Below are 27,333 nucleotides of genomic sequence, written 5' to 3'. Positions count from 1 at the left end.
TTATATACAGCTCAATGGGAAAAAATTACCACCTCGAGAGTTCAGTTTAATATGATTAAATAAATTATTAATATATTATAATTAATTAAATACAAATATAATGTAATGTCTGTAGAAATATGTAATGTCTTTTTTATAGGTTTGGCCATGGATAGTATGCCAGTTATTTTGGAGAATGGGAATAAATATGATCATTAATTCTTGGGGCGTATTGCATAAAGAAAGAACGAAAAAGGGTTTAAAAAAATAATAAAAGAGAAAGAAACGTTTGCTCATCACTGGGACAGATAAATAAACAAAAAAAAAAAAAAAAAAAAAAAATTCTGAATCAGTGAGCTACTGCCATCTATCGGATAGTAATGGAAACTTTACTGTAATTGTGCCAATAATCACAAACTTTTTACTTTCCAATACAGTGAGTTTTTAACCACTGACATTCGATTTACTAACTCATATCTTGATCTTACAAATTGGCTGCGATATCATAAAAACATCAGTTTTTAAAGAAAACTGGATAAGAATTAAATATTTTTAGATTTTATGTAATGCATTTAGCTTATTTAACAATTTAACATATACTGAAAATGCAATTAAATATAGTACACTATTTGAAGTACTTATACTTTTGGTGAAATGTATAAGTAATATATTGTCAATATATTGTAATTGTTAATATATTTTAAAATGTATTTGATAATATATTATCAAACTGCGTGATTAAAAACAAATTACCATCAGTATCTCCTGGTATCACTTTTATGTTAATATTTAGATAAATTCCAAATAGTATGGTTAATTTATTCACCGGGAATTTTCAATCCTTTCCGAACCAGGTGGGGTTTAGCACTATGCATTTGGCACTAGTTGGGGCTCCACAGGAAATGTTTCCTTGCGAAGATGCCTGTAGGGAAGCGGAATCCATCTACTGACTTTGTACCTCTGGCCCCCTAACAGCTTAAATCCATACCTATTTTTTAATTACAACATAATAACAGCTTAAATCCATACCTATAAGTAATTTCATGTTTCCAGTGATAAAAAGGCAGCATTTTGAAAATTTTATTGCAGATGTATAATATGCGCAGAGTTTCCATTAGTTCGGTCACAGTGCAAGCTGACTTGCGGAAGAGTACGGAGGTGAAGGAGGGTAACCAATTGTAAGCGTGAGGTACAGTTACTTCTTCAGTTCTTGATTTCTATTTAAATTATATTTCTATTAAATTATTTCTCATACATAACCCGAAAGTCACCGTGCTAAACTGCAGTCCTACAGCGATTATATACGATGAGAAAATCGCTTCCGTTTTATGCACTTGCGCTTTACGAAGTACACTGCCCTACTCAGGTCCGTGCAAAGGTTCTTTGGGGCCAGGATGCAAAAGGGGTTAAGAGGCTTTGCTTATTTATGTTGAGACTTTGATGGCTCCCTCTATCGGGGCCCTCTAGATTGGGAGTCCTGGTGCGGCGCATCCAGTACATCCCCATTTGCACGGCACTGGCCCTACCATTAATATCCGGACACCTCTCCGTTGATAGCTGGTCACGTCCTATCCAAGAAACATCTGTTTGACAACAATAAATCGTAGGCCTACGAGGAGATTGTAGTAGGATTGGAAATGAAATTGATTGATGAATTGGGACAGTAGTAGGAATGAAGTAAATTATAATAGGGTGCTGCAGAAAGAATCGCTTTGTACGTGACATTTCAACGGCAGTGAAGATCCCTAGCTTGACGATTGGTGATGTGATCTGCAAAAGGAAGCGGACTGGTGCTGAAACCGTCGCGAAACGACTGGAAAAACCTCCAAAACTGACGGAACGTGACAAGAGAGCCCTGTAAAGAATCGTTCGCTCTGAACGCACGTCAACATTGTCGCAGCACACACACACACACAGGCCTTCAGTTAGCCGTTGGGATCCGTGTCAGTACTGGTACAGTTCGTAGAACGTTGCATGAAATGGGGATACCATGGTCGTTCAGCTGTCTGCAAACTTCTAATCACTGACTAATGCCAAACACCATCTAGCTTGTGTGAGGCCCGCCGTTCTTAGACTGTAGATCAATGGGAAGCTGTGCCTTGAAGTGAGAAATTATGGTAGGTAGTCTATCAGATGGACGATCGTGCCTGGGTGTTGCAGATGACTACAGAGCTATTTGATGGACTATGTTCTTCCAACGATGACGTTTGACGCAGGAAACGTGATGGCATGGGGCTGTTTTTCATTGTTTGGCTTGGAACCATTGATTATTTTGAACGACTTCTGAATCAGAGTCTGCAATTCAGAAGTCGCAATTCATGAAGTGAGGCCGCGCATCGACTCAAGAATCATTATTATGATTATTAATCAGTATGTTGCTTGTATGATGACTAATAATGGTACCCTGGCAAGGTAAAAGCAGAATTAAGCTAAGGAGTAGCTCTCTCTTATCCTACTTAAGATTTTTTAGGCTCGTTTACACATATTTGCTAAGCGCCTACTGTCTTCACTATGTCCGTCCGCCTCTAGCAACTCGACTCCAACGGACGGATTTTCTTGAAATTTTGTTTCATATAGAAAGACCTGTCGAGCATCCCAAATTTTATTAAGATCGAACAAATACAAATCCGACAATTAGTATTTCTTTTTTCCATACAGTTTGTATAGAAAAAATAAATTAAAAAAAAAAAAGTATGTGTAATTTTAATGCAGTATTGTTAGTTAGCTTTAGACAGTCTATGCATGCTTTGCGAGTACTGTTATGCAAGACTTGTGAAGAGATACATATTTACAGAGAGAAAAAACAGACTTAAAAGAATATGGGAGAACAGTAATAAATATTATACAGTTGTAATAATGGCTAAGGTTAGAGAACGTAAACTTAGCTTTATTAATGATCTATAAAGTAATTGATAGTATTATCAATTACTAAGATATCAATCAATTAATTGATTGATATCTTAGTAATTGATAAAGAGATAACTATATTTACTTTTCATTTCTATTAATCATAGAAAACGAAAAAAAAAAAACATTAACTAACATTAATTAAATATTTTTTTTCTCGTCTTTTCTGTCATGTATTTGAATTTTTATGGTTGCTGTTTGGTATAAATGATTTTTTTAGTTCGTAGCCGTTTGGGAAGGACAGCGATCGTACCAACTGTGCTACACACGAGGGCGCCGAATCTGGTTGTCTATTTCTGAACAAGACTGGGTAGTATATTTGATGAATTCAGCCTTCATACATTTTTTTTTATTTTTAAATTAAAATGATGAAGATCATAAATGCTATTAAAATTATGAAATATAAACAGAAATATAAGAAGGATAAAAAAAAAAAAACGATAGTACAACAACAGAAAATGAGCCTGCAGTATCTGAGGAGAAACACGAAGTGGGAGGGGGTTGACGTGTTGTCGTGTGTCGACAGGAATACACTGTTCAGCTGCACCCAGTTTTACCTAATGTGCAATATCAGTTAGAATGTAACCTATCAACATAAAGGTGTTTAAATAAATTTGCATTTTTAAATAAAATATTCATTTGACTAGATTAAGCAAACATTGTAGTTGATTCCTACATTAAGCAACATTTGTAATTGATTCCTATATTAAGCAATGAAGCACGTTTTATATAAAAAAAAAAAAGTATTGTGTATGACGAAAGTAGAAATGATTCCGACCAACCAATCAAAATACGTAGATCGATTTAGATGCTCAATATAATTTTAATTTAATTATTTCAACCAATCGTGTGTGTGTTGCGACTTGACATCAACGATGAGTATTGTGTGCTATTATTTTATTACTTTATTTTATTTTTTATTCATTTATTATTATTATTATTTTTTTTTTTTTGCTGAGTCATTTGGTGGTATATAATTTACATAATACAGTGTTGCAGCAGAGGATTTAAGTAACCAAAATGTTTGGTGTATACTTTTCTGTATGCTATTTGTTTGATATTTCATCTAACTATTATTTTATGCAATAAAATAAAAACAAAAAACTTTATTTTATTTATAGTCACTTTATTTTTAATTTACACAAAGTTAGAGATTCAAAATTATAAAATAGAATATGTTATTTGGCATTATTGAAATTATAGAACCTGATGAGAGGAATTAAAATTATATGAACTGTCTCGATCTTTCATAGGTTTTTTCTGTGGCCAGCAGGATTTCAACTAGTTAATGCAAACCTAGGAATGGACCTGACCGTTAGAACGGTTATATCACAGCTAAGTATAAATTTAAAAATGCACCATTTTATTCTGATGTTCATTATTACGAAATTTTCTCATTTGAATGGCCCTAGTAATAGTTTTACTCTTCAGTGAAAAAGTGACTTTGCTTTCACAACGAGTTGCCTCGATATTGCACTAATTTCAAACAAATAGCTAATCTGCCATTTATTTAAAAGATGAGACACTGCTATGACAGCCTACTTCCAGACTTGCTGATCCCTCATCAGACAGTAAGTGGTCTCTTTTAATTGGACTTTAAATATTTGTAATTGATTCCTATATAAAATAGAATATGTATTATTCTATTCCTATATGAAAATAGAAGTTTTATAAATAAATAAATTTTCTGTTTATCCTCCGGGATGACCACACGGTCAGAGGAGTTCACAAGATAGAGATAATACAAGAAACAGCACCGTATTTAGCAGTCAAGGATTTGAACCCCGATCACTTATTGATATAATTGATCTATTAAAATATTTTAGTTGGACCTCAGTGACCCGTCTTCCTTATGGTTAAAGAAATGAGTATCCCTGCAGATACTTGATATTTCTTGTAATACAGGAGGTCCTCGTTCTTCGTCGTTATAAGTTTGGTTTGTAACGTTCCTAGAATCGCGACGAACAACAGGACCGGTCAACCTACGCGGCATGCATATGACATAATGCACGAAAGATACGTTTCAAAGGGGGGGGGGGGAAGTGCGTAAAAAGCACAGTCGTTCTTTGATATCACATTAAAAGTAATAAATATGTAATAAAGTGCAATTGGCGACTCAACCCCCTCCCACTTCGTGTTTCTCCTCAGATACTGCAGGCTCATTTTCTGTTGTTGCACTATCGTTTTTTTTTTTTTATCCTTCTTATATTTTGGTTTATATTTCATAATTTTAATTATTTGTATAATTTATTACATTAATAACTCTACATTGTATTAATATAACCCAAATAATATTTACATTAATTTCATTAATAATAATGTGTTAAAATATCTCAAGGCATTTTTAGCTTTTTTTAAAGTTATTGTTGAAAATATTAAATAATTAAAACAAAATCAGATTGCCATAATATAATATAAATTTATATTTATAAGAAATTTCTCAATAAACACACAAAGAATAACTTATTTAACTGCAATATAATCCGATGTGAGCGATCAAAGATAGTAGTGTGCACGTGATAGACAACGTAACTTCCGGTTCATGCAATAAAATTGCAACTGTCGCTCGATAACTTTAATAATTGTGCTAATACAAATAACTATTCAATTAATATAAATAAATATACCAGTTTAAGTTACAAAGACCCAAGGAAGCGACACTTTTTTTTTATTCCTTTAATTTTAATTTAATAGTCTGTAATATGCTAGACTTCAATATTAACCATACAATGGAAGGAAGCCCCCAAGGTTTTTTGCTGCTCTTCCAAAAAATAAAATAAAATAAATAAATAATAATAAAAAATAAATATATATAAAAAAGGAAAAGAAAACAAACAACTTATATGTGCTTTCTCCCTCGTTCAGGTAATTGTCCCTGCGTTAGAAACTTCGTGCATTTATGTGCTGAATATTAAATAAATAAACTGATTTCCGAGATACGTTTTGGCAGTGTGTGAAAATTTCTAGGAACTCCTTAATCGTGTTACTTGAGAGGATATTGTAGTAAACCCACTTGGACATTTATTACGAATTATATTTTAAAAACCTACTTGAAAGTCATGAGTGGGTTTTTGTTTGTCTCTTTGTTTTAATGAGTTCATTAATCCGTATAACTTCAAAATACATTGCAAGTGGATATATAAATGTAGTGAACTCATCGCGTTATACCTTAGGATGCAAGTACACTTGTGCACTGGAACTATCAAGTTATTCCAATGTACGCTACCAGATAATACGACTGGTATTTGTTATTTGTAAGTAAGCTTCCTATGTTAATTTTATTTTCTCATAATTCCTCGTTATTTTGCGTTAAGCCAAAAAATAAATAATAGTTATATTCCAAATATTTGCGATAATCATTTGGACACATTTAAAAATTAGATTTCGTTGATATAAACAGAAGGAAGGCTATTTATTGGCATAACCGTTGGTTTATGCGTTTCTCTTTAAGACTTTTGCATTCTTGAGGATTTGAGCGTGTTAGTGCTGAATTACCAAGTGGGTGTATTAAGAAACACTAGATCTCAATGCCCGCAAAAAAAAAAAAAAAAACTTAAATTTTAAACAACTGTGGTACAAACTTTTCGAATTATTCGAGTAATTAGAACTGCGCTTTGGCTGCAGTTCGAATTATTCGAATGTTGCATGTCTACAGCCAAGAGAACTGCCAAAAGGTGAAAATGATAAGTGGGGCTTGTCAGAATGGCACGTACGTGGACTTGGTGGGAGAATAACTAGGAACGGTACCGTTTCCAAGATCCTAATTTTGGAAACAATAATCACAGCCGCGGATTTTATGGATGTTTTCCAATCTATAAGATATAGACACACTGTAGTGTATTTCGCATTTCAGTGATTCAAAGGTCAAACTTCAAAAGTCCACCACAATTACGCTTCCTCTTCTTGTAAGGCATAAAATAAAACAACAACAATAATAAAAGCAAATATTGAAAACATCCACTTCAGATAAATTTCAATAGTACGTGGTTGCCACATATAATTTCAGTAAAGAAATCCTACGGCTTGAAGTCTTGCTAGTTTCTGTTTTCCTCGACATCTTCTGCTAGGCTAGTAAGGAAGGTTTGATGTAAGCTGATTTCGCACATGTTCATTTGCCTAACAGAACACCCCTGATCTTTATCCTTACCAAGAACCTTTATGATGTACAGTTAATGTTCGCTTCCTCTTTATACTTCATTCACACAACTTGGTGTGACCTCTAATCCTTTGAAGCGCATTTCTGAGGGTCATTCTCAGCCTCGTGTTTCTGTCAGTATAACAGTGTCAAATGAGACGATCTGCTTTACTTCTCTTTATTTACTTTTTCTTGTTTGGTTCGGTCTAAAATGTTCTCAAGTGTAACACAGTTGGTATGATCCCCATCCTCCCCACACCGGGTGAAAAAGACCTGTATTTGAATCTCGTCAATAATAGAGGAATTTTTTTACACCATTTTCAAAATGTTGCTGAGTTAGTCGGCCTCACGCGAGGGGAGAATGGTCTTTACTCGAGTTTTTCATCCACCGAACAGCAAATCGACTACAATACACGCAATATTTACCGACATGTTATATACAGTAAAATATGGCCTAAGTTGTTAATGCGCCTAAAACCTACAATAATCAACTGTTTCAAATCTCATCTCATTTGTTCCAGTGATGTCGCCGAAACAATTTATCTGGAAATGAAGTTCTTCATTCCTTATATCTTAAATTCGTTCTTTATCTAAACCATGGTTTTTCTGACAAATTTCTTATGGCTGTTTGGTAGAAGGATAAAGCTCATCGCAACTGGGTTGCATTCAATTTCCCAGCTCCATTTAATACATTCTATAAACTCAGAAATAATTGCAAACACTTTGTTAATAAATGCAAACTCCTTCTGATAAGTGCACCAGGAAACTGCCACATTAGAACCACCCAAGAACTAACTTATATGCCCATTTGTATATGTCCATAAATTGTCTGTGTTCTCTGGCCAATTTGACTGGACGAAAAAGCTTTTTTCTGGACGAAAAAGCTTTCTATCTACGCCTGAGACCGACTAACTCAGCCAAGGAGTGAAAAAAGACCATAAAAGTTCCTCGCGTCATTGACATGATGCGAAACCGAGCCTTTCTCACTCGGTGTGGGGAAGACGGTGATTATAACCACTGTGCTGCCTGCCACGAGTAGATGGTTTGTTTATTTTCCTAATGACTTTTGTGCTTTCTTGTTTCTTGCTAAAGCCCTTTCTTGTTTCTTACTACAACTGTCGTCTAAAGACCAAGCTGAACAGCCAGAATTTTAATTCCACCCTCCCGCTCTTCCACTGATGAAATAAATAAATTATTCAATGGCAATTTTGCTCTCTGCATGGAAATTGCCCATATCTAGTAGCACACTATTAAAAAAGGAGGCCAATTTCTGATACCCAATTTGTCTTGGCATACTTAGTTAAACTACTGCAAAATAAATAGAGAAATCTATTAACTGCCGCAACTCACACTATCTCGGAACCTCTCGAAAATCTGAATAATAACGTCAGTATGGATTCCGTAAAAGTCCATGTACAGAGGGTTTTCTTGGCGTATGTTATCAATCTTTTTGAGAAATTCCATGGAAAAGAGAAGAGATTCAAGTGTTTGCTCTAAATATTTCGAAGATATGTAATCAGGTTTCACCCGAAGTCGTACTCTGCAAACTCTGGGCCTTAGCCAAGTGGTCAAACGCGAGGGTACAACAGTACACGCGTTTGACCACTGGAGAAATTTTTATGATTTTTTTTTCACAACGTGAGTTAGTCAGTCTTAGGTGAAGGTTGTGTTTTTTTTTCCCGGAAACTCGGATTTTTCATTCAGCAAATCGATTTCAGAACACATGCAATTTACTGACATATTACATATAACGGCCTCCGTAGCCGAGTGGGCAGAAGCGGGAGTGCAGTAGCACACGCTCTTTGAGTAGACCGGGGTTCAAGCCCCTGACTGCTGAATACGGTCGATCTGCCAACCCGCACTGGACCAGCGTGGCAGATTATGGTCCATTTCCCTCAGCATGAATTGTTGAGGAGGCTTCCACCCTGTAGTGGGTTGATAATGGCTGCACTTTACTTTTTTACATACGGCGCAATATGCCTAAAGTTGCTGATTCGCCTAAAACTCTACAAGAACATAACGCAACAGCCGCTTCCATCTCATATTTAGTTTTCTAAATCGCTGGTGGTATGACTCGCATGCTTGAATATCATTCCGAAAATAAGAATCTGAAAATTCATTCATTCGCTCTGTATGTACGAGTGTATTGATAGATGCTTTCATTCGTATATTATTAAACTATTATAAAAAATGAATTTCATAACCAAACATGAAAGTTCAGAAAACGATTAAAGTGAAAAAAACAAAAAAAAAAAAAAAAAAGAAGTGTCCACTCTTTATTTTTTTTATTTCAAACATATGTACATAAAACAAGGAAACATGTTAGCCAGAAAAAGACTTCTTGAAACAAAAAAAAAATTGAGACATCACTTGGGAAACACAAAATACCATTCTAAACTCCTTTTCCTAATAATACAAGTCTCTGTAGTTCCTCACCTGTGCACACCTACAAACTTTGTAGGACACACTACAAGGTTGCCGTCTGTGATGTCTCGCGTACTGGGTATACTTCTTTTCTCGCAGCACACGCCCCTTATTTAGGCTGAAGGAAATGTCCCAGAGAATGGCCGGGATTGTAGGCACAAGAACTAGTGCCGTCTCCCGGACCTCGCGGTTCGCCACCGAACATAGCCTGTTCCTGAGTAGGAACGACGTGGCTGAAAACGGGGCAACTCTGGACGCTGATTAGGCCGGAAGGGGGTGGAAAAGCTTTGGTACAGTGGCCGAAAGTGTCGGCTTCCATGAAACCTGACGAAGCAGCCCGACGTCCGTGAAAATCGGGAGCATAGTTATGGTTACGATAGAGCTCGAGAGACGATCCGCTAGTCCTGTCGCCGTCTTTGCCGCTTCCCATGAGAGCGTCTCCAGATAAAGGGTGGTCGTCACGGGCGATACATCCCATCCGGAGGCGGTCCTGAGTGAACTGTTCCGTGAAGCGATTCCAAGCTGTAGACGACGGGGATGGAGACCCCGACAGGCTGTGGTGTTGAAGATGTGGATACTGAGGGCCCGCTTGGAGGCTGAAATGAACGTACGGATCAGCGGTTACAGGAGCGTGAGCAGTTGTTTCCATGCCTCCAAACTTACATGGACCTGCACGTGAGCTTGAAGCGGTCGCAGCTGTGGCAAAGCCAGTAGATTCATGACCTAGACGAAGAGATAAAAAAAATTAATAAACATCAACATGTCTGCATTCCCACAGCATATATTGGTACGTAACCAGTGTTGCTCTGTGCCCTTTTTTCCTTTTATTTGAAATATTTCAAGCAAATTTTTCGGTGATTGAACATTACAGTCAATCTGATTTTGAGTAATCAGTAATTTAACCCCAGGGGCTCACATCTGGTGATTATGGGCTTGGCACACCCTGGTGGATATCATCTTTTTTCTCTTAGCTAATAATAATAATAAAATGAAGATTCATAATATAACGATACAAAGAAATAGATTTTAAAATATAAACATCGAAGTAAAATTAAAATATCATCTTAAGAAAGGCAGAGTGCTCCAATTACGTGCATGCCGGCTGTTTATTTTTTAAATTTTGACGTCATTATTCATCATATTTATGTTTTTTGAAAGTGAAAATACATTAGGGGTCCTGTATTTTCCTAAAACCTGAAAATACATGTAATCTTTCATCGTCATGTTTTAAAAAGCCACTAAAAGTTCCCCGCGTCATTGCCGAAATTCGAACTGTGAATTTTTTCGCGATAGAGAGAGGCCTGTTGGTTATAACCACCGTGCTGCCCTCGAAACTTTCAACTTGCCCAAAGAACTTGATAGAACTTGCCCAAAACCTTCCATATGCACCCTTCAGATTACGATAACTTAAAATTATTTCTATATTTCCCGGATGGCAAGCCTTAGAGAAATAAGGTAATGTTCATATTATCACATAAAAATAATTGCAGGTGGATGCCATGAGAACTTTTGCTCACACTAATGAGAGCAAAAGTTGTCATATCAGGCATCACGATTTCATTATTCGTTATCGTGTGTGTGTGTGTGTTTCTTCCGGTTTGGATTACTCCGCAGAAAGAATGTCAGTCTACACGGTGCGAGAGACAACTCATCTATTCATTCGTTGTATGATGATGCGCCTTCGTGGGTAGTACAATGGTATAATCACCCTCCTCCTCCTCCTCCTCCCACATCGGGTGAGAGAGACCTCAGTTCGAATCCCATCAGTGACGCGAGGAATTTTTATGAGCCTTTTTCACAACGTGGCTGAGTTAGTCGGTCTTCTCAGGCAAAGGCAGCATTGTTTTTATATCCGGAAATTTGGGTTTTTCATCCAAACAGTAAACCGACCACAGAACACACGCAATTTACAGAGAAAATATATACGGCGCAATATGGCCTTAGTCGCTGATGCACCTGAAACCCTAAAACAACCAGCATGATATTACAGTAATAATACTCCAGTTGACTAATACCAATGGACAATCGGACCTGACACTGACGGACTCGAACCAACGTGACATTGACCTCATCACAGACCTGGACACCTACCAGGACCAGATGTTAGCCAACTGACGATGACATGAGGCGGCTTGCCGCTGGCACACCTCATGGGCGATCTACTCCGCGCTCCCTTGCATGGTGCCTTTACTTCTGTTCCCTGGCGTTTGGGGAGAGGACGGTTCTCTGTCCCCTCCCTGCTACCCCCTCTTTCATCCTGCTGGGGCCTGAGCCAGCCGCACTGACCATATTGAAGTCGCCTTCTCTATGGCCCCTATACTTCTACCTTTCACCCCCCAGTCTTCAGTCTCCCTCCCCTACTCTACCTATACACTAGCATACGCCCCACACAAGTTGCAAAGTTTATTACGTCCAAATTACATTGTTTATAATCCTTTTGGCTTTTCCAATCTTAGCACTCATCCCCCCACGAATTTTTTTTTTTTTTTTTTTACATAGGAAACTAGGTGGCAGGGCCTGCCAGAATAAAATATAGAGCTACTGGGTACCTGGTCTGCCTCCACGAGGCCAAGTGTGGGCAACGGTGGGTCCCAATAGGGCCCAACGGCTAAATGGTCAGAAGAACTACGGCACATAACAGTACACATATACATAGCCCACACACTTTTAAATCTTGGCCTTAACAGTGAACTGTGACACACAACAATGTATAAAACGCGGAAATAGGGGAAATCCCTGGTGCTGTTAGACACGAAAACATTTTACACTTTACATGTTCATCGAGAATGCAAACAAGACATGGTTGAAGACTGGCCCTGGAAGGCCTCGAACTTCCTCAGGAGATGTGAATGTACCAGCTATTTTTTTATCTAAATGCATAAATTGGATAAAATAACAGACTTTTCCAACATATCAGCTCATATTGATCTATTCGAATTAGGGCTTGCATAAAACCGAGAAATTTCAAAACCGAGTTTAACCGAAGTTTACTCATAAAACCGGTTTTAAAACCGATTTTCTCAGACTTAGAGAAAATAATTAAAAGCTTATAACACAGGTATTTATTTTATCTTGGGTAGATTTTACAAATCATAATCAAATCTTTTAAACAAAATCTATCACCTCATAAAGTAAAAAAAAAATAAAAATAAATTAAAATGCTCCAAAAAAGTAACTAGCTTGAGATTAAACAAAATTACAAATTGTATTCCAATCCTTTGAATAAAAACTATCTTTTCGTATAGAACAAAAAAATAATAAGCCCTATAATAATAAATAAATAAAAATAATGTGAAAAAAACAGCTTAAAGTATTTGTAAAATACTTTACAAATAGTAAAGTATTTAAAAATAAATACTTTACTATTTATTGCTCACCTTTTTTCTGAAAATGATCCTTAAAAAAAACAGTATATTAATCATTTTTCCTGATAGACTTGACCTTATTTTTGTGTTAAAGAGACCAGTGATCGAAAACACGCTCTCAGATTGGACACTTGTTGGTTTAATGGTCAGCAGTGCTCTATAAACTTTCTCCAGCTTTTCACTTCTACTGCTAGTTGCCTTCAAAATTTTAAATTCTTTGCTGATTTCCAATTCACTCGGATATTTTGAAGGCTCTTCAGTTAATCTCTTTATTACACTATCATACTCTCGCATGAGTGTATCTCCAACATCGGAACTAGACGAGTCTATTTTCTTCTAAAAGAACTCATTCAACGCTAAGACTCCTTCGGAATGTTTTGCAAATAATCTCTGATAAATCTCTTCAGCATGCTTTTTTCAAAACTTGCTTACTTGGAAAATCAAAAGTTCTTGAACCTGAATCTTCTTTCCTAAACTTTTTGGGGTTGTGTACATAGCTCAGCAAAGCCACAGTTGGGCAATTTCGTCTTGCATTGTAACGCTGCAAAAGGCTTTGGTGAAACTTTAAAGCAAATGGGTTTTCTGCTGTATCAAGCTTAGCCAGCAGAAATTCTATTGAAGACTCTGCTTTAAGTAAGTCTGTATCTTCTGAGGTTATAGCTTTCAGAATCATTTCAACTGGTCGCAAAGTTTCACGTAGCAATTCAAGTGTTTTCCAGTCATCGTCAGACACAGCTTCAGTTGACAGTACTGTACATAGAGCATTTGGAATGCAATTTTTCAATTTCAAAAATCTCTCAATCATATAGAATGTGCTATCCCATCTAGTCTTGCAATCTAATATAAGTTTATATTCTTTCTTATTAAATTTTGCTTTAACAAAATTTTGTAATATGTCATTTTTGGTAGGCGATTTTCGAAAAAGCTTGCAACTTTTTCCGACTTTGTTAATAGTTTGTGCAATATTGGCCATTGGATTGAATAAATAAATGAGCTCATCGGTAAAGTCGGTTTGATAAAGCATGCCTTGCTGTCTTTCTTCAACTTCTTCACCATCACTACTTTCTTCATTATTTTCATTTTCTTCATTGTCTTTGGGAGACTCAGAGACTGTGGCACCACAATTGATTGCTTTTTCATAAAGTACATCTATAACTGACAGATGTATACAATGGGCTATACATTGTTGATGATTAGGCGTAATTTACTTGCCAAACTTAATCATCATTGCTGCTCCATCGGTGGTGCAGGCAACAATATCCTCATCCAAATTCAAACCAAATTCCTTCAAGTGTCCATTCACAATTTGCTCAGTTCTTCTGCTATCAAGTGAACCATTAATCTCAATAAGACCTAACGACCAATGATTGTCTTTTGAATGCACATTTATATTCATATACCTTTTATTTTGTATAGACGTATATTCGTCTAGAGTCAATGAATACCGTGCACCCAAAACCAATGAATTTTTGAAATGCTGAATGAGTTCTTCTTTCTTAGTTTTATAATAATTCAGAACCATATTTTTAATGCCATTCACTGAGACTGGTGGTAATTTATCATATTTATTTCTCTGAAGGTGAAGGCTTGATTGTATAAACTCACTCTTGGCAATTGAATTAAAAGAAAATCCATCTAAAGCAACTAATTTTGAAATCTCTTCTTCCATAGATTTTTTAACGATAAAGTTTTTTTAATGTTCTTACCATTTTTACGGGAGGTTCACTGTTATCTTGTTTAATGTCAATCTGATGCATTTTCTTTAAATGCAACATCAAAGATGATGTAGATCCTCCAGACGACTTCATTATCTTCTAACATTTCGAACATTGTGCTTCATCTTTGCTTTTTCGAGCAAAATAATTCCATACATTTGATTTCATCTTAGACATATTAAGAGTAATAAATATTAATTAGTAGGAATTTATATCACCGACAATTTTAAATAAAAATATTGAAGATAACACAATACTATGAGTCACTCCCGCAAGCACTGAATGAAGGTCTAAACGAGGCCAGTTTCAAAATTTTCACGAGAGAAATTTTTTTTTATTTATTTACTCGCAATTTTTTTTTCCCCAATTAAATCTATTGTATTTTCAAAATTACATAAAAGCTAAATTTGGTGAAGCTGCTTTTTGGAGAACATTTGATCGCAAATTTAATAGGAATAAAGAAGAAAAAAAACTTTCTACGATTGAAATTTGATGCAATATTCAGCGAATCTGTTTCTAGTGGGTAACCATCAATAAGGCGCGTTCCATAACTTGCCTGGCGAACAAGATAGATGGAACGGAGAAATGTTGAGCATTTTCTTTTACGCTATCGGTCCGACTCAGTCGTAAATGAGTACACTTGCATCGTGCCATGATACAGGTGGGAAGATAAAAGGTACCGCTCCTAGATTTGGGCCACTTGCCCATGAGATTCGTACCTAAACATAAAATAAAATAAAAAACATGTTTAAAACATAAAGCAATTGAACGATCCAGACAAACGAACAAACAAAAGAAAATGTGCGTAACAAAAAACTATTCGAGGGCTAACTAAAAAAATATTCGAATCCGGTTTTAGAAGCTCGGTTTCGGTTTTAACAACTCAATATGAAAACCGGGTTTAACCGGTTTATAAAACCGGTTTGCAAGCCCTAATTCGAATGTCTTTCTAGTATCATAAGTCCTTTAGTTAGTTACGGTATACAAAAAAAAAGAAAAAAAAAAGCATAAATTAGCCCACTCTAGACGTTGCAGCTGATGTGCTTTTAAACCTAAATAACAACACATAGAGTCATCTTTCAAGGTGTATTGCAAAGTTGACAGATGTTATCGTATCTAAACAATGTTTTTGATTCACCAAGATGGTGCGCCCTCTCATTTCTCCTATGTGGTCAGAGAATGGTTGAACGAGAACATCAGATGCAATTAAAGTATGCATGCACACCAAAGCATCAAATTTCTTTTAATGAATAAAATCGAAGTTCGTTACTTATGAAAACAGACCCACTGTATAGAGGACTATACAATAAACAATTGAAAAGTTAACATCACAACAATTGCAAAGACTTGAGAGCGTAATTCTTAACTTAGAAGGAAGAATATACATGCGTAGAAGATTACAAGGAATACAGTTCGTTTGAATATCTAATTTAATACATATACAAGTATTAAAATGAAAATAAAATGTTTAATGGTATTGGATTTTTTAACACACACATCCTGTATTTACAATTTTATTATTATTGTTGGTGTGATTTATGTTAAGGTAACTAAGATCGTGAGGATAAGTACATTAGTCAGTAAATTGCATGTATTCTATGAGTAGTTTGGCTGTTTCACGGAACGAAAAACGCAATTTTCCTGAATGTATTTGCATCCTAGAAACTTGGCCTCGGTTCGAGTCCCGTCTGTGCTAACATCGCTGTTAGCACAGACGGGATATGAATACAACTGAATTTTAGCTTCTGCTAAAATTCAGTTGTATTCATATCAAGTTTCCCAAATAGAGTTACAAATGTGTTATTAAACTGCAAACTGGGACTTTAGTAGTCCGGAGCATCGATCAAGTTGTGAATCTTCAGACACATAAACCATTAATCAAATGATTATAAGGCAAATGAGACACCTGATGATTACCTTATAACCATTGGATTGGATTCGAATCAACTGAAATAATCATAGATCATTTGAATACTTTCATAATTTTTTTTTCTCTCTACAGTTGCATTCAGAAAAATGGAAGAAGCATCTCTATTAACAACATCCCGAAATACAGCAGAAATTTAAATGCATATTTAAGAAGTGCTTTCTCGAACTCTGTCATGAAAGACAACGGTCAAAGGTCCGATTCCATATTTTTGATTGACTCAAATAATATAGGTTTCTTTTATTCAGCAATAAAGTGATATAGATGAAATCACCTTCTGATGCCTTACTCAATATACAGGCTACGCGTAGATTTGATGTAATATTAACTTCTGTTCCTTAAAGAAGCATTGCAGGATCATCTAGACTTCAGCTATATATAGCTCGGACACAGCATGGTTTTGTTAAGGGGAAGTCTTGTCTGACCAATTTGATTGGATACTATGATGTAGTCACAAAGGAACTGGATGCAAAGAATAATTTTGATATCATATATTTGGATCTTAGAAAGGCTTTTGATACTGTTGCACATGGAAGACTGCTGCACAAATTGGAGCAGTGTGACATTGGAGGCAAATTGTTGCTATGGGTAAAGGGATGGTTGGGTGGGAGGAGACAGAGAGTGGTAATCAATGGACACTGCTCTTTGTGGACTAATGTTATTAGTAGAGTTCCCCAGGGTTCAGTATATATCTCTCTCTATACATTAAAAAAGTTTTCCTCCTGGTGATATTTATTCGAGCCAATGGGAGAAGAGGGATGCGGATGATGTGGTACAAGTGGGTGGAGCAATTACGTCATTACAAATGCGCAGGTAAATAATTACATAGGTCATGTCCTGATTAGATTTCGATCAGTGCGTTATAATGTTAGTATATTAGTATAATTACGAGAGGGGTGTAGAAGATTTGACTTACTCTGTCTTACCTCTACATTTTACGCGGGACAAAACGGGAAATAAATGGCGTCGACGTAAAAATGTGTGTAAAGTGGTCGCTCGGTTGAATAGCGTCTCACCGCAAGATATAGAGAGGTTTAATTTGAAATTATTGTTACGCGACGCGAAACGTCTAAGGTGTTTCGAAGACGTGAGAACTGTGAACAGAGTAATGTACGAGACTTTTCAAGAAGCCGCTCGAGCGGCAGGTGTAAGCAAATCGGTCGATCATGTGAAGGAAACTCTTTCCGAAGCGTCTTCAGTAATGACGCCGAGCAGGTTAAGACATTTTTTTGTATATTTGATATTGGTTGTGGGTTGGCGAGCCAAACGAGCAGGGGCGGAGCCCCCTAGTTATTATTATTATTAGCCATATGGTGCAAGGAAGCCTGAGGCTTATGCTGCACCAGCCAAAAAAAAATTTCTGAGAGAGAGAGAGAGAGAGAGAGAGAGAGAGAGAGAGAGAGAGAGAGAGAGAGAGAGAGAGAGAGAGTCAGAAGTAGAAGGGAATCACCAAGGAAGAAATATATATATTTGTTATTTTTGGTTTTTAGGAGCATTAGCAACTAAGTTCATATTGCTCCGGGATATGCGGTGGTCATTCCTTGACCTTTCGGCATCCTCCGTATTGGGCGGTGACGGGCTCGAATCACGGTCTAATCAAGAAGCGTGTGCTACGCACTGCTGCACCTTCCCACCTGGCTACGGAGGCGCCCCAAGGAAGAGAAGAATGATGATATCCAGCTGAGGACCCTGAGTATGCCAAGCCCATGGTCATCAGATGTGAGCCCCTGGGGGTAGGGATGGAATGCATTTAAAAACCAATCAGCAAACCATTGCGCACTGCTTCTCAGAAATTCAAGATTCTTTCTGGTTGCAAAAATGAGTGTTCACTCTGCAGAAGCGCCATTATCGAATAGTAAAAAAAAAAAAAATCGCTTGGAAGCATTTTATTGTATGGAGGAATTTAGATCTAATAGAGCTGTAGGTTTATGAAGAGCGTTTTTATTTACGTTTCTTGCTTTTCAAAGCCCACTCTTGACGATTGGAAATGATGAAAGAAAAGATGCATTTAGATTGTCACCTCCGGGTGACAATCTAAATTCCTTTTACACAACGTGGCTGTTAGTCGGTCTCAGGTGAGGGTAGGTAGCATGGTTTTTTTCTCCAGGAAACTTGGGTTTTTCATCCAGCAAACAGAAACTCGACCTCATAGCACACGGAATTTACAGACAATATGCACGGACCAATATGGCTTTAGTCGCTGATGCTCCTAAAACCCTGCTACATCAACTTGCATATAGTTATCTACTAAATTAACACTGTTGTTATTTGTTTTTTTAGGAGCATTAGCAGCTAAGGCCATATTGCTCCTGGGATATGCGGTGGTCATTCCCTGACCTTTCCACATCCTCCGTATTTGGTGGTCACGGGCTCGAACCCCAGTCTAATCAAGAAGCATGTGCAACGCACTGCTGCTCCTGCCCACCTGGCTACGGAGGCGCCCTAAATTAACACAGTTCAACGTTAAATCAGTCTCTATTGGCGAAAACTGAAAGTTGTTAGGCTGAAGATTTCATGCCTTAGCATGTAAAAAAACAAAACAAAAACCCAGTCAAAGGAGTGACCTGGTGTCTCCAAGAAGGAATAAACTTATATTAATAATAAATTCTTCCTCCATACAATAAAACTCTCTTCAAAGTGATATATTTTTCACTCTTTGATAGTGGCGCTTCTGCAAAGCGTATACTTATTTTCTCAACCAGAAAGAACTTTGAATTTCCGAAAATTAGTATAATAGTTTGCAGATGGCACTTTCAAAGTCCCCTTAAGGGTCCAACGGCGAAAAGGTCAGAACACCGGTACTATACACCACAATATCCACACACTTTTAAATCTCTGGCCTTTACAGCGTACAGTAGCACACGACAATATATATATTTCGCGGAGATGGGGGACACCCCTGGTGCCGTTAGACCCTAAATACACTTTAAACTCTACTTTACTTTCAAAGGCATTCCTTCTATATTCTACCAAATATGCACCATACATTGTATAAGGCAGAGTTCGACAAAAGACAATCTCATAGTATGCTCCGGTTGACCACGATGTATAGAAATAAAAATATAATCTTTTAAGAAAACACCAATACCCGAAATCTAATTAATTACTTGCCTGATTTAGTTTTCAAGTTTGTATACTGAATGAGGTTTTATGATAAAAAAGTATAATAATTCTAGCCAGTGTATTTTTTAAAAATAGAAATAAAATGAAAAACGCATGGATAAATTAGAGATGGAGAAGTTTGTGTAGTAGCCGAAGTTGTTTACGTATAATCTATGGCTACAAGAATCAAGAATATAGTGGAGATTTATGATGAATGATAATCTTTGAATATTTACGTGGAATCACCCATAGTTTACAACTGCAGGAAGGAAACTTAAAAGTAAATGTGGCAGATTATTTTAAAAATTTTAATCAAATTTTCATCAAAAAATAAAAATTAAAAAGTAAAAAAACAACAGACGACCTCCTTTTTTATTTAATATCAACGGCCTTTTATCTTTCAGTTTATTAGGACAAACAGCAACTGTCAAGTTTACCATAGTTTTACTTACATACTGTTTGCTTATGTATTTCAAGGTTTAAAAAAAAGTATATGTAGCTATAAATGAGTAGTAACTTAACACGTAAACTCACAACTGTAACTGATTTTTAACGTATATTTTGTAACTGTTCATTACTTGTATTGTTTCTCACATTTATTCTTAAACAAATTCATGAAATATTTACGTCCTTGAGGGCGCTGCAACTCCACAAATTCAATACAGTATTACGTCTGTTTGTTTGCAGGCTGAGGAACATGCATAATTCAATATGTTTGATTCTGATTCGGGGATGCTGAAGAAACATGAATAATGCAATATACCATGGATCTCATTCTAGTTTATATTGGGACTTTCATTAGGTGTGGAATCCACCGAGTAAATGTGAAATAAGACAGCGAACATGCGACATGCTAGGGAGGAACTTGCTTTCCGAAATACGGCAGATTGACTTCCCTGATAAGGAATGATTGCAGAAAAAAAAAATAAAAAAAGGCAAGTAGCGAGCATGCCAACTAATGATGCCAACGGCTTGTGTATCTCCATAGATCACTCGATGATGTCTGATGTGTTGGCGGCTGATTCCTACCTTATATAGCACCGAGACGAATTCCCATCCATCATTAGAGTATCAGGAGATATGCAACGACCACCCACCGACAAAGAACTAATTAGTCAGGGGGATGGGGGATGCTGTGAGAAGAGAAACACAAGGAAATATTACTTTACATATGATGTATGAGGTGAGCAATTAACAGGTTGGGAACCTGTACTTAGGGATTGATATTAGTAAAGCAGAGAAGTGACAGAAGACTCAACTTAAATCTCTTATAAAATATTTTCGAAAAAAACCTTACTAGCAAAACCGTCGTATAAAAATAAAATCGTTTAAATAAATACATGTATCTTGTCAAATGTACAGAAATACTATCACTTTGTAAATACTGTAAATATAAGATACAGTACAGAATTTTATCAATGCGGGCAATGATAATTTTACTACTAATTATAAGCCATCTTGGAAAGCACGAAAAGTTACCTGAAAAAGTTTACCATCATCCCATAAAGAGGAAACATTGTCAGAGGAAAAAGTTTACCATCATCCCATAAAGAGGGAAAAAACTCATCCCATAAAGAGGAAACATTGTTTCCTCTTTGTGGGATGAGTTAGGATTCCTTATGATAAAGATCCAATTTCCAGGAGAAAAAATAATGCAATGTTACCCCAGCCTCAAAAACTCGGCCATAATATAAAAAGAGTTCATAGAAGTTCCTCCGATTGCGAATTAGTGATGGGCATAATCGATAATTTTCCATTATCGAATGGAAATGATTTTCCATTATCGAATGGAAATGATTTTCCATAATCGAATAAATTATTCAAATGATATGAGTATAATCGAAATAATAGATTATGACCTCTCTATTGCGACGGATAGCGTTCTTCAATTTCGGTACTGCTTATCTACTGGGTTTCAGAACCCAGCGATAGCAGCGACACTAGCCAGTTACGGTTTCGCGTGCGCGAGACAGAGAGATTAAATTTAATAAATAAATATATCTTTATTCATTAGTAGCAATATTAATGAAAGTTAGATTGATGACTGATGCATGGATTAAAACATAATAATTAGAAAAAAAAGTTATATATAGTAAAAAAAATTACAAAAAACATACATTAATCAGTAAAATACACTATTTGCCCCTCATCGGTAAGTTGGGTTCCGCTTGATGCACAATATCACAGCACTGGCTGGATTGTGGTCAGTCATTGCAGTGTGAGAGTTTATTGTTCCACACTGCTTCAAAGCCTTTACGATGTGAACTGTTCACTGATTATTCGCCTTCTGTAGATCTTATCATCTATAAACTTCCAGCAATCGGCTTCTGGATGCCGAACGTTATGCAGCATTTTCATTATAGGCACCTGTCGAGCTTTCTAAGCCTTCGTGCGATAACCCCCGAGTTATCGGAACAAAAACAAAGCGACCTTTGCCCGACCAAACGTTTACCATGTTCCCAGGCATGGTAAACATTAGCCTAGTCTTCTTAGAAGGAATGTGTCAAACTTCGGAAGTTGATTCCTTTAGTAACTTTAAACACACATAAAATGTTCATATCAACATGGGTCCAACTCAGGAAGGGTGAGGAGATTCGGTCATTTTACGATTCGGCCGCTAGTAACTACAGCTCCATCCCAATCTCTTCTGGACACACTGTCACCGTAATGAAATTCGCCATCCTCTGTTTCGGGATGGTCCCTTGTTTCACTTTTTTTTTTTTTTTTTAGCATTAGTAGAGGCATTTGATGCAAGAAAGCAAGCTTATGCAGCATCAGCCAAAAAAAAAAAAAAAAAAAAAAACCCACTTCCACGTCACCCCTCTGTTCGTTCAAAATACCTGTCCAGCTGAGCCTTAAACTTATTTAGGCTATCAACCTCCACCACAAGGGATGGCAGTCTGTTCCACCAACCAACCACCCGCTGGCTAAAGGCAAATTTCCGCACGTCTATCCTACATCTGTCTTTCCTCAATTTGAATTTATGCCCTCTCAGGTGATTTTTCTGAGCTAGAGGAAGAATCCCATCAGCATTGAGCATGCTTAAACCATTCAAGGCTTTATACACCTCTATCAGGTGTATTCCTACGATATCACCGTTAGTTGATCAAGGAACTCAAGCTCACTCACTTTGTTTACAAACACAAGCTTTACTAAACTGTACAGGTTAAAGATTGTATTTTTTTACTTTTTACTGTCCTAATACATCCCTTATATTCATTTAACTGAGTCGTTCTCTGTGATGTGTAACCGCTGGAGATTGTTGTGTTTAATTCACAGGGTAGTTCCGTGTATACGAAGTATCCGACAAGTACTCTCGAGGAGGGTGCAGGTGTAACTTGCATAGATACTTTAATGAGTCTTACTAGAGACTTCCCTTTGCTCTTCCTCCAGCCCAATTAGCAATTTCCTCCAAGTCCTTAAAGAGTTCTCTACATCTACGACATCATCATAGACCCTTGCACCTCTTCTGTTCAAGTGAATTCCATTCTTACAAAACAAATCCATTCTGCTAACTAGTGCAGGCCAAGGTGAGGCCATCGTGGGTAGCACAGTTGGTATAATCACTGTTCTTCCCGGGTGGAGATGACGCGAGGAATTTTTATGGGCCATTTTCAAAAATATCGCTGAGTTAATTGGTCTCAGGCAAAGGGAGCATAGTTTTTTCTCCCTGAAATCCGGGTTTTTCATTCAGCAAACAGCAAATCGACCACAGAACATACGCCATTTACGGACATATTATATATGGTGCAATATGGCTAAGTTGCTGAAGAACCTAAAATAATATAACAAATAGCCAAGCTGAGAAAAACTTTCCTTCGTAATCTTTGCAGAGTTCCTGGAGTCTCAAGTTAATCCACAAGGGTTACCTTATGTAATCCCTCCCATCATATCTAGACAGAACTGCAGACACAATAACATTTTAACCTATATCGCGACATTTTTTCAGCATGACCTTGTATTTCTTGACGAATTCGTCATGAAATATAACGTCGCTTTCTTTTCAACTCATTAGTTCCTATAGGTATAACCCTACGTCCTTTATCGACATCCTTTATTGACATTATCAATTTTAGCACCATGTAGACTTACCCCACTTCTGTTTCATCTCTCTCGATTACAGAACACAATTCCAAATTTCCTAACAATTGGATCATTCATTAAAATCACCTCACTTGGAATCGGAGTACTCTCTATCTGATGATCCATTCCTGATGGCCGGCTTTCGGGAGGCGTCTCTTGGCTTAGTACTGAACAGTTGAATAACTGCCGAAATCCCAAGATTTGTTACTTTCCAGTGCACCCACTACCTTCTCGGATTTTTAGCCACTATCTTCTGTCACTCCATTAGTAATCGAAGTTAAAACTTGACTAACTAATGGACGAGGCAGTTTCACAGTCATCTAGTGACAATTCGGCATACATGAACAGTTTGTACAAGGAAACAGACCGTAACCCACAGGGGAACCACCAATGGCAATTTTCCCAATAGACACGCTATCCTGAGATATATTATGCTTGCTGTTTCTAGTTAAAACAATATCTGGACAATAAAATTTGATTGAAATCACAAACTATCATAATACTATCAATGAAATACTATTTGTAACACTTAAATACTCTTAATGTAGTGTCTTACAATATATCATATGATATCCTGATATCATTACAAAAGTTTTAGATTTTTCTATATAAATCGAATTCATTCGCTACTGATTAGCGAATGAATTAACATTAACTACCCTGATTTAACCGCTTTAATTACTACTAAAGTACTACTAAACTCCAATCTATAAAACAGCTATAATATTATTTACAGTACTGTTTATATTCTTCAGTTAAATAAATTATTTATAATTGCAGGTAGAAATGCTTACCCACGGACTAGATTTTGGTCCCAAAAATCACTGATAGCAACAGCTGAAATTCAAGCAAGTATATCTTTCGAAATACCCGCTTGATTTTAGATAAACCCAGATATGTAATTAGAGAGATAAAAAGGTTTAGTGGTGAAATAAAATTTAGATCACAAATAAATGAAAAACCACAAAAATTCAGCAAAAACTTATTAGCTTCGATGGAACTGAAAAGACTTTCGACCGATTGCAATCTCTTTTAATCGGACCATACGTGTGCAACAATCTTCTCGGTGGGGACGCATGTTAATTTTTTAAAAAGTAGGCTGCCAGGCCTTTTGGAGGATGTTCCTTCATTGACGCGACGACAACATGTGTATTTTCATCATGATGGGGCTCCACCACATTTTTAAGACAGGTTTCTGATTATCTGAACCGTCGTTATCAAAGCCGTTGGAATGGTCGAGGGGGGGGGGCACTGACCAAGATCTAGCCTTTCTTTCTTAACCATTTAGACAATTGTATCTGGGGTCACATGAAATCGTTAGCGCACGCACAAAAGTCAAATGATGGGAGAGTGCACTACGTCAGAGAATTTTAGAGAAATTTGGACGCTGCAATGCAGACTACATTCGAAATGACCAACCAGCATAGAAAGAACAACGCATGGAAATGTGTATTCAAGTATAAAACAAAACATTTTGAGCAACTATTATAAGTGCTTTATTGATATTTATGTTCATTTCTAAAAAAACTGATTTTTAAATTTAAAATGAGTGGTAGGTAATTTTAAAACATTTTATGTTTCTAATTCTAAAATAAACGTTTTAATGCTGTCATCAGTTTTTACTTACAAGTTCTATATCTCTATACTGGTTCGAAAGCTGATCCATATTGACATGACCTTTTTTCGCTTAAAAGCACTGACGGAATCAACCCCTGATTCTTCTTGGTATATTTTGTATTACAGCATTAAGAAATAAATGATAAGTAGAACGTTATAAGTCAATCACCATGTGCTGTCGTAGGTAACACAGTTGGTAAATTTGTCATCCTCCCACCGTGTGAAAAGACCTGAGTTCGAATCCCATCGATTGTTTGAGGCAATTTTAAGGGCCTTTTTTTTTCACAAAATTAGTCAGTCTCAGGAGAGGACAGCATGGTTTTTTGTTTGTTTGTTTTTTTTTTTTTATCTCGGACACTCGGGTTTTTCATCAAGCAAATCGACAACAGAACACATGCAATTTACAGCCGCAATATACAAATGTACACGCTGCAACATTGGCTAAGTCACTTATGTGCCTAAAACCCAACAAGAACAAGCAGTAAATCGACTTTTCCAGAATTTGTCAAATATCTTAATGATTACTTTTAATCATTCCGTATTTTAAGTGATTTTATCTTTTTGAGTCTCTCTCTCTCTGTTGGATGGTTGACCAAGCCCGTAAACCTCCTATGGGTGCGATTACTCATGTTCACTGAAATCATCAGTAATGAGTAAATTTTTCTGTTCTAGTAATATTCGCCACTACCGAGATTCCATTGGATTAAACGAGTACTCCGATAACTTAATAGAAACTGATGTGCACGGGACACTAATCGCCTTAGATGAAAGTTTTGATCTTAATGCAATGGCTCTGACACTCTAACTCAAAATACTAAGGTAACTTAATCATAATTGACTATTTCTAAATTGTTCTCTGTCATTTAGTTTTATGTTCTTTCTTGTTCTTGGTGCAAGTATACCTCATTTAACAGCAGTATTAAGTTCCTTGAAAACAAGTTTTAAGTGAAATATCTTTAAATTAACGATGAGGTTTCCATATATTCCTACATTGTAATGATAGATGCTAATCTTGATTGAAACAGATTTAAGTATTAAATTTTAAATATAATGGTTGTTATAATTTTAATATGGTAATGATGAAAGAAGTTGACTACCTACTTTGCATAAACAACATAATAACAACAGTCTAGTTATTATTATTATTATTATTAGCTATATGGTGCAAGGAAGCTTGAGGCTTATGCTGCACCAGCCAAAAAAAATTTCTGAATTACCCCGAGAGAGAGAAAATAAAAGGGAATCACCAAGAAAGAGAAGAATGATGATATCCAGCTCAGGACCCTGGGTGTGCCAAGCCCATACTCACCAGATGTGAGTCCATATAACAGCAAAAAATAAGCGAAGACTAAAACTTCATGAATTGTTAGTTTATTTCATGTGGAACTGTTCCAACCAAGTCTTTAACTGTGTGTGTGTGGGGGGGGGAGAAAACATAGAATAAATAAAAAAATAATAAAATAAACCATTTTTGTTGTTTATTTTATTCAATCACAGATGGTGAAGTTTCCTTTGTTATAGGTGCACGCGTTTGAATTTTTAAACAATGAATCTATTGACACCTGTGTACTCTTCTTCTCTGTACAGGTAGCTGGTACAGGTACAGGTAGACAGTCTGCAAGAGTAGCTCATGGTGTCTGGTCAATGATATACAGGAATTTTTCTAGCAGGGATAAGGAAGTGATTATCCCATTGTATAAAGCAACGGTCAGGCCACACCTTGAGTACCGTATACAGGTCTGAAGGCCTCATTATAGGATGTAGAGATGCTAGAACGAGTACAAAGAAGGGCAACGAGATTGGCGAATGGAACAAAGAGTTGCTCTTACGAAGAAAGGCTAAAGTTTTGCAAATTACAGTGTCTGGAGACTATGCACCTGCGAGGTGATCTGATTGAGGTGTATAAGGCCTTGAATGGCTTGAGCAAGCTCAATGCTAATGGGATTCTTCCTCTTGCCCAGATTAATTGTCTGGTGGTTGAATGCTGGAACAAACTTCCATCTGTCGTTGTAGAAGTTGACTTAAATAAATTCAAGGTAAAACTAAATAAGCATTTAGAGTGAATGGATAGATGAAATG

The 27,333-nt window shown here is 36.6% G+C and overlaps 1 protein-coding gene across 1 annotated transcript in view; it reads right to left on the bottom strand.

The window, feature by feature from the left end:
* Positions 1-9,362: 9,362 nt before the first annotated feature.
* The window catches only part of LOC150075337 (uncharacterized), a 73,790-nt gene continuing 55,819 nt past the window's right edge, over positions 9,363-27,333 (bottom strand). The window contains exon 3 of the mRNA XM_090388282.1: positions 9,363-10,168. Coding sequence (XP_090244408.1) covers positions 9,555-10,168 — 614 coding nt within the window. The 3' untranslated portion in view covers positions 9,363-9,554. The remainder of the gene's footprint in view (positions 10,169-27,333) is intronic.

This window comes from Mastigoproctus giganteus, chromosome 14 (assembly GCF_048544385.1).
Source record: "Mastigoproctus giganteus isolate SK-2022 chromosome 14, ASM4854438v1, whole genome shotgun sequence".
Classification (NCBI taxonomy): Eukaryota; Metazoa; Arthropoda; class Arachnida; order Uropygi; family Thelyphonidae; genus Mastigoproctus; species Mastigoproctus giganteus.
This window is presented reverse-complemented; position numbering and strand designations above follow the sequence as displayed.